This window comes from Argentina silus (assembly GCF_951799395.1).
Source record: "Argentina silus genome assembly, chromosome: 3".
Classification (NCBI taxonomy): Eukaryota; Metazoa; Chordata; class Actinopteri; order Argentiniformes; family Argentinidae; genus Argentina; species Argentina silus.
The window spans coordinates 25,288,011-25,296,823 of NC_139657.1; the positions used below are offsets into that span (position 1 = coordinate 25,288,011).

At 42.2% G+C, this 8,813-nt stretch overlaps 1 protein-coding gene across 2 annotated transcripts; it reads left to right on the forward strand.

Annotated features, from left to right (window-relative positions):
- Positions 1-27: 27 nt before the first annotated feature.
- tbcb (tubulin folding cofactor B) lies at positions 28-6,788 on the forward strand. Of its 2 annotated transcripts, none has more exons than XM_083667378.1 (7): positions 28-194; positions 390-536; positions 720-863; positions 1,559-1,655; positions 3,056-3,247; positions 4,523-4,595; positions 4,706-6,788. In XM_083667378.1, the coding sequence occupies exons 2-7, from the start codon at positions 417-419 to the stop codon at positions 4,818-4,820; spliced, it is 741 nt and encodes a 246-aa protein (XP_083523504.1). In that variant the 5' UTR covers positions 28-194; positions 390-416; the 3' UTR covers positions 4,821-6,788. The 2 variants fall into 2 exon arrangements, with proteins under 2 accessions (XP_083523504.1, XP_083523505.1); XM_083667379.1 differs by having other exon boundaries at positions 409-536.
- The last annotated feature ends 2,025 nt before the right edge of the window (positions 6,789-8,813 follow it).

The window sequence follows — 8,813 nt, forward strand, 5'->3', positions numbered from 1 at the left end:
TACAGCAACGGTGGCGTTGTTGATATCCTCTGGAACAATACAGGCGCACAGCAACCGTCTCACCCGCCCCATTGGAGATTACCGCACATGGTCCGACGAGTGATCGAGCTTAACATTTGTTAGCAAACTGATAGATCTAACTCATTTACAAAGGTTATCAGGACAGCCGCAAGTCGGACAGATACAGAAGACTGGTAAGCTGCTAAGCGACCGTTAAACGTAATTATCTTCCTGTGTAAACGTGCTAATTTCAGCTAACACCTAGCTAGCTAAATCGCTAGCTAATATTTCCCTTTATCCTGTTGGTTCCAGTTGCAGCTTCTTTGCATCGCGCCAAGTGAGTGCCAGAAAGCTAGCCAGCTAACTATTATTACATGTATCTTGTGTAGTACTTATTTGCCAGGAAAGCTTGAAGAATGGACGGCGGCGTGGCAGTGATCACCAACCCCACGGTGGCGGTGCGACTGACGAGCACCCTCAGCACATTCGAAACGAATCGCCGATTCAACAGGGGAATAACTATTGCAGAGTTTAAGGTTGGTTGACAGTCATTCCGTTTTCCCACACTAGCTACGCACTTTATTAGCTAGTTGCTTAGTGCGACTTTAACTAGAGAACCCGTAATTATCCGTAAAATAGTTGTGCTATAACAGATAGCAACTAGCACACAGACTCAGTGACGTCGCAGTTCAATATTACCCCCTGTGTCTTTTCCTCAGAGTAAACTGGAGATGGTTGTGGGAACCCCAGCCTCCTGCATGGACCTGCAGCTTTACAACACATCTGACAAGTTCCTGCAGAAACTAGAGGACAATGAAGCCTTGCTGGGTTCCTATCCTGTGGATGATGACTGCAGAATACATGTATGTGAATTGAGATGCATAGCCCTGTTGCCCCAGATCTGTTTGTGTTGAATATCCAACTGAAGTTGTCATGCCAAAAGCACATGTTTGGCAGGACAATAACAGTAGTTGGCTATAGAGCACAAACAGATCGGGGAATGACCAGGCTATGCATGACACACACACACAGGGGTTCAAGTTGGGGAGGACTGAACTGGTGCATAGTTCCACCACCTTAGGATGGGAGGCAGCAGAGTACTGTGGCAATTCTAAAGCAGGTTTCACACAGGCGCTGCAGCCGCTAGGGGGTTCATTCGCAGCTACAGCTGGCTTGTCTATAAAAGCCTTAAGAATGTTGACCACAGCCCCAAAACTCCCTGGGCACTTAAAGGTGTACACATGTATATGGTACATCATTGTTTTGACCAACCCGGACAGTTATGATGGCTGCAGTGGTTATATGCATGATGATTGACTGATACCATAATAATCACAGTCCTACCACAGCATGACTTTGCCAGCCTGACACAGCAGTGCTGTATTGTTGCTTAGCCAAATCTGTTAATTGGCAAGGCTATAATGATTGGGTTTAAAGCTGAAACAGGCTGGCCCTTAGGCAATGACTTTGCTTCACCGTGTACTTTTTACATTTTCCTCATTGTTCTGAGTTATGATGATGATGATGATGGTGGTAATGAAGAGACCGATCTGTGCAGGTGACCGACCGCAGTGGAGCCGCAGTTGGGGAGTTCAGTGATGTATCAAAGGTGGAGAAATTTGTGATCTCAGACGATGTCTATGAGAAGAGAACAGGTACTGTAGCTCACACTATCGCCCAACTTGCACAGTCAGCCAAATAATTAATATTTATTCCTCCGCGTAAATATTGCATTTTAGAGTGGTGATGTTAGTCATTCACAGAGCTATTTGGGAAAGTGATGCCGGATATAGCCAGGAGCGATTCTCAATAAAATGTGTAGAAAGGTTGTTTGACCTAGTCGCAAAAAAGCTGGTGAAAGGGATTCAGAGGACTATCTTTTGTCTCTAATTTTAAAATAGGCTAGCCACGTCACACTTCAGAGCTCTATGCTTTATGAAATGTTATGTCACAGCACGTGGGAAATCGTTTTAGGAGGAGCTAAGAAAATAGAATGTATCGCCCGAAATACACATTACTTTGACGTAAGTGACAATTGCCTGGCTTGGATCATTGTGCAATAACATTGTTCAGCACCAGGATGTCTCATCAGCTAAAAAAACCCAACAAAATGACTAATGTGGGCCTTTAAAAAGCAAGTTATCTTCATTGACGTGCCTGAGTACCCAGTGCCCCAGTATTCTCTCCTGACCTCACTTCGCATTGCGATGTGAACTTCCATCAGATTGATAATTCAGCTGTGCTTCCACTGACACAACCACTATGGGATTTTAAGGATAAAAAATATATATTGGCTTACAGCTAGTTACTACTTTGGAGTGCCATGAGCATTTAGTGGTTTCTTTGCAACTACTCTCTTGCACATACAAACTAGGGCATGAGTACTTGAATATCCGAACGGATGTTAAAACTCAATCTTTAACCCATTTGTGCCGGATGCTGCGCGACGCAACATTGCATCTACTGCCGGTTGCTGCGTTGCGCAACTCTGAATCTACCGCCAGTTGCTGCGTGGCGCAGCATTTTTGATTTGTCGTACTTTCCATGAGTGCAGCATATAATGCACTGTCATTGGTTCAAATACACATGAGGTGGGTCTTGTTGATTTTTTTAAAACCACGTGAGCACCCAAATGTCGTCTGGTTCGCCGAAAATCAATCAGACATACACGTGCGTTTAAAAAATCTACAATAAACGCACGTGTATGTCTGATTGATTTACGTGATTTTCGGCGAACCACAAGACATTTGGGTGCTCACGTGGTTTTAAAAAATCAACAAGACCCACCTCATGTGTATTTGAACCAATGACAGTGCATTCAGCACAAATTTAACCAGAGCATTCGTCTGTCTCCCTGTGTGTGGATATCGGGCCCTTATCAATCAGACACACAAACCTATAGGCTACTGCAGCCTACATGCACACACAGGTGGAGAAAGTGTATTGGTTCTAATAGACTGAGAGGAAAAACTAACTAATAACATTTCAATGAAGAACGGTAAACTTAGCAACACCGGGATTTTAGAAATGATGAATTGTTCATCTCCCTCCTCAGACTCCGTGAGGTCATTCATGAAGAAACAACGCGTCGGCCGCTTCAATGAGGAAGAGACAGCAAAGAAAGAGGAGGAGCTTGCTGCCCGTGAGGCCAACGAGACAAGTGCTGCTGCCTCCATCGCTATTGGCAACCGTTGCCAAGTCCTAGTTCCCGGGCAGCCCACCAGGATTGGCACTGTTATGTATGTTGGTGAGTGAGGTTGAAGCTTATGCTGATTTTCCCCATTCAGGATTTTGGATCTAGGCCTGTGCTGTTCTGGATTTTCACCTTAACTGAACCGCTTTTGTAATAGTACATGTCAATACTGGTGTTTTTTCTTCCTGCCATCAATTGAGCTATCAAACAGTCCAAAGAGTTTTCCATTGCTCGTAGAAAGCTAGTGATACAGGACTCCAGACTAAGCTTTTTTTCCAGTGCCACCAACTTTTTCATTTGGTGGTAACAGTACATTGTTTGGTTGCATCAAAAGGTTGCAGCGTAATAGAAACATAAAACCAAAACCAAATACTAAACATGAGTGCTTAATTTGGACATCATATTAGTCTGTCCCATTACTTTTGGTGCCCTGAAGTGGGGGGGGGGGGACTATGTATAGAAAGTGTTGTAATTTCTGAATGGTGAAACCGACATGCATATTGAAAAAATGCTTCACTGTCCCATTACTTACGCAGGGCACTGTATATGGATTTTATGTTTGTAAACAAAGGCGATGCTCAAGCATTTCTAGGGGGGAAACAAGTGATAACACCAAAGTGCATAGGGAGACAAAGACCTTCAGATACAAATAAATTAATATAGAAAACTTTTTCCCACCCTTGTTTCTTAATGAAAGCATGTTTTAAATGACAGATTCAGGGTTCCTCCTAGGATTTGTGAACAGTGTAGCGCTGGATGGCATTATCAAAACCCGACTCGCATTTACTCATGAAAAATGCGCAAAAATACTGCTAAAACGCTGAATTCACCGAGGAACATCATAAACCTTACACTTTCGTTGACTATCAGAGTAACTATCATCACTAAATATATAGTTGAATTTGTCTTGAAATATTTACAGAGTGGCACCGGCAAGCATGAGGCAGCACCACTCTTACATTCTTTGGGGAGAAATTCAGATTTTTTGTATTGACCGAACATCAACGATAACTTAGGTCCTAGGTACAACAGGTGTTGCCACAAACAAAAGGATTGCTCAGAGTTTGAAAATTCTTTAGAATGTGTTTTTTGGGGGCAAGATTCATCCATTCTAACAAATGCTCCAGTTGCTTTTCCTACCCTGAGTCTGTGCACATGGTGTTTGTTTGTTTTGTTTGTGGTATCACATACTGGATTCTGAATGCAACTATGCATTAGCCTTTTTCAACCACTTCATAATAGTGCCTCATACATTATGTTTTTGAGTGGTGAAACCAATACCATATATATTATTCCCCCATAAATGTATTGTTCTCTCTTGACTGGCAGGTACAGCAGATTTCAAGCCAGGCCACTGGGTGGGAGTGAAGTATGACGAGCCTCTGGGGAAACACGATGGAAGGTGAGGTCTCAAAAATGTTTCTTGTCGGAGGGTAAGACATAGAAGGGAGAGCTGGACAGGCTTCTCTGAGTTAGAGATTGACCTGATGTCTCCTTATTCTTTCCTCACAGTGTGAGCGGGAAGCGGTATTTTGAATGCGAGAACAGGTACGGTGCATTTGTGAAGCCCCTCTCTGTGACCGTCGGGGACTTCCCAGAGGAAGACTATGGCCTAGACGAGATGTAGGACTGTGACGGTGTCCCCAGTTCCAAGGGTGCAGGCCAAGACGCAAGCCTGCCTGGAATGTTCAACTTTCAACTCTCTAGTTCAATTACAAAGGACGAGGCACATTGTCTTTTTTGCTATTAATATCTTTTGTTTTGTGCTGGTCTGGGCGGTATGGGTTGGATTATAAAGAGTTGCAACAGAGGAGAGATGGAACATCACCTCTTAGTGACATCACTATGAAACCAGGGGTGTAGTGGAAGGTAAACTCTTTTTACACACCTTGTTTATGGTGAATAGCATTTCTGCACCTTTTACGCAAATGTGTGAAGCGTTCACATTTGTCATTTTCTCCGGTGTCAAGTGTTTACCCAGCCTTTCTTTCTACCACTACATCCCTGTGTAACACCACTGGGTGATGGTCAGTTATTTCATCTGTGTCGGATGTTAGAATACAATGAATAAGTGCAAAAAGTAAGCAAAACCTAGAAACCTACAGGTTAAACCTCATGAATGGGGAGAGGCAGTGTTTCTTGATCAAACCTAGTCTATGTTGCATGTGAACTCAAGGGTTTGAAGTGGTCGTCTCTTTATGCACTTTCCCTTCAGAAGTTCCCACTGTTTAATGATCAGAGAACAGTGTTGTTTTCAAGAAATCAACTGTACTAAGATTCTACACTAACATTCTGATCAGACAGTCCAAATCAAATTCAAGTGATCTTTCCATTTTATTTTGCAATCTGTACAAATGTGATTGTATATAACAACTGTATGTTTGACATGCACTGTAGTTAGTTACATGTGTTAATTCTGAGTAAAGTTGGAGGAATCAACCCCTGACCTATTAGATATGTTAAACAGTCTGCAAAACAGGTACAGACGTCTTTGATGCCTTGTAAGTTTAGTTCTTGTTTTTAGATGAACAACCCTGTGGTCCTACACATTCTTTTGATGTAGTGGATGTAGAAAAACAGAGTTCCCTAGTTTGCACTTATCTAAGGGTGGCACTCAGGCATGGTCTCTCAAAACAAACCTCTCCGAAGCCACGGATACGAACCACCACAGTCCATTTAGTCATCAGTTTATGCTTAGGACCATAGGACCCCTTCTGTGTCCTTTTTCCTTCCTTTATTCCCTTCCTTTATTCCCTTGTCATCTGTCTGTAATACTGTTAAACTGCTTCTAACACTCCCACACTTCAAACATCCAATCTTCCGCCGTAGATTGAAGACCCATCTCTTCAGGCTACATCTTAGTCCCATCTTAGTTCAGTCCCTCCTAAAGACCTCTTCACCCCTGTTACCCCCCCTGTACAAGTTTCTCTCCTGTTAATAAAAAAAAAAAAAAAATCCTTCTTCTAGCATTGAGACTGCCAATGGCCCCTGGTCTGAGCATTGATTACGTTATCTTATGATGGTTGATGGATAGATGATTCACTTACTTAAACAAATGTATTTGTTGTAAGTCGCTTTGGATAAAGGCGTGTGCTAAATGCCATAATTGTAAATGTAAACATCTGAATGCTAGTCCACATTGACAGCATACAGTTCAGTGTGCTAAACTGGCAACAATGCACTTTTCAAATAGATATGCCTTATCCGTGCTTCTCTGAACTTCATTGTTGTACCACTCCTCATCACCACTTAGACAGATGATTTACATTAGCATGTGATTTGTCATGTCCTGTCACTAATGAGTTAGTCTCACGTAGCCATACCTCCAAATGACACTGTTCTCATGCCTCCTTTGGAGGTCTGAAGAATTTAAAATTAACCGGTCTGGTTTGGATTGAACTGGACGGAGCGATGGGAGAATGTTCTTGCAATATCATTGGATGTTACTGTACATTCCAATAACCCTCCCCCACATACTCGTAGAATGGTTGTTTGTTGTTATGTGAATCGTCTTTTCTGATCGGGTAGGACTGTTTTGCAAAGAGTCGTTGCATATGCTATCTTGCAACATTGAATAAAAGAGAAGAGAACCTGAAGGAAAAACTGAATTGTGTGTTTATTTTATTATTTTTTTTAGCTCTGCCCAAGCAAGGTATTTGATTACTTTGATGTGTCGGGAGGCGTCAATCATTTCAAAAGGCTTTCCAGCCCTTTATAGCATCCTTTCTGCAAAGGATTTCCCCAGGCTTTCCGAACTAGGAACGCTTGGTCTCAACGAGGTTACTAATGAGTGAGTGAGTCTAGAAGAGAAATATGATGTGAATACAACAGAAAATTATTCATTTTGATTTTGTTCTTTTTTCCACTTCACTGTCATTAACACTAACATGCTATAAAAAAAATATATATATATCTTTTTTTCCCATGAACTGCAATCTGTCCTTTGGAAAACAACAAAGGTGCTTTATTATGTGCCAGAGTGTAATATGTCATGCATAATAATAATACAAAATAATAATAAATGCCAGTTCATCTGATCAAGGCATATCATTTGACATGGGAGGCAAGTAGGCAAGACAGCATGCTGTTTCACATTTAGGGAAAAAGTGGAGAAGTTTGGATAGATTTTCCTGGTCTTGGTAGAGGGCCAAACAGAGACCTTGTACACCCCCAACCCCCAACAGTGATCTGGGCCCAACATTAGGCAGCGTTACATGCCTTCTGTTGGGTGTTTCTCTGCTACTACTGAATGGATTGATGTGGCCAAAACGGTAAATGCTAAGTAGGATCCTTGGGACGGCTCAACTGTGATGTCAAACTTACGCTTTGTATCCAGTTGAGTGGGGAAATTACAATAATTACAGTGCCCTCTGTAAATAAAGCATATCGATTTCCCCAATGTACATTGTATCACTTTAGATCCTTCCATTTGTGCAACAAACTGATAAACTTTCTCAGATCCCCAAAGACGATTTGCTGTGGCTTATATTGGGCTGCTTGTATGGTGACTGTCCTATGAGTTATGGTAACATTTTTTGTAGGGTCTAACGAGAAGATCGTCAATTAATCAGGCTTCAAATGGTAGGACTCTCAGAGGAGGAAGTGTGTTCCGTTTACCATCGCTTCACGTGAACGCTCCATTATACTAGCTGAAGTCAACTTGACTTGAATGAATTGATTTGATTGACACGTGTCCGGCGTCACACCCGAGTCTTCAAATCAACTGAGCGAGTGAAATGGACTTGCTCTCAATTGGAGAATCAGAATTGAGCCAGGGCTTCTGTCTCCTCTTTGCCCTACCAACATGGCCGCTGAAATGACTTGCTTCTCTTCAAAAGACGTCATTCTGATGCTATATCAGCAGAGCCAGGGTTGCCAGGTGTGGCTAAAATTTCCAGCCCAATGACCACTCAAAACCCACCCATAAGGCCTGAAAACTAGCCCAATTTCTTTATTTTTCGCAGCAAGAGAGAGGAGTTGCCAAATTTATCCACGTGTCTCATAATAACAATATAAACACAACTGTTACAATGGCTTTAATTTGTTCTCTGCATTTGTCCCTTTCTTATTTGTTCATCACACAATTATTTAATCTGAACTATAGAAGTGATTGATAGTGAATGGTTAATATTTTCTTTTTTCAGAAAACATTATTGAAATAATCTTACGCAGTGTTAAAATAATTTAATTTTCAACTATAGTATGACAAATCGAAAAGCCTAAACAGTTTGATAGAACGAACACGTCAAACAAGATCATGAGGAACAAGTTTGTAGCCGGTTAAACTGTTCGTTTATTGTTGTGTGTTCATTTCCTCAATGCACAGCTGGAGGTCAAACAGCTTCATGTTAATACAGTCTAATATCCCCCCCCCCCGCGGACATGGCAACCCTGAGCAGAGCTCACGCGAGAAGTGCGATTTAATTGCAGGCCAACAGCGGGACTCTCTCTTTTCACGGCATTTCGCTCGGTAGGCGGTGATATAAGTGACAGTGGGCGTCGATTTAACTTGCGCGACTCAGTTCACACTGTAGTTCCGGTGAAGCGGCGTCGCGCTAAAATGACGACACCTAAAGTATGGGTGCACATCTCTGTTCTATGAGCTCCAATACACAGCCCT

Bases quoted from the DNA above. Each gene is read 5' to 3' on its own strand.
- tbcb (XM_083667378.1), top strand. From the start codon at position 417: ATGGACGGCGGCGTGGCAGTGATCACCAACCCCACGGTGGCGGTGCGA. The intron at 864-1,558 runs GTATGTGAATTG...CGATCTGTGCAG, and splicing joins ATGATGACTGCAGAATACAT to GTGACCGACCGCAGTGGAGC. The intron at 3,248-4,522 runs GTGAGTGAGGTT...CTTGACTGGCAG, and splicing joins TGGCACTGTTATGTATGTTG to GTACAGCAGATTTCAAGCCA.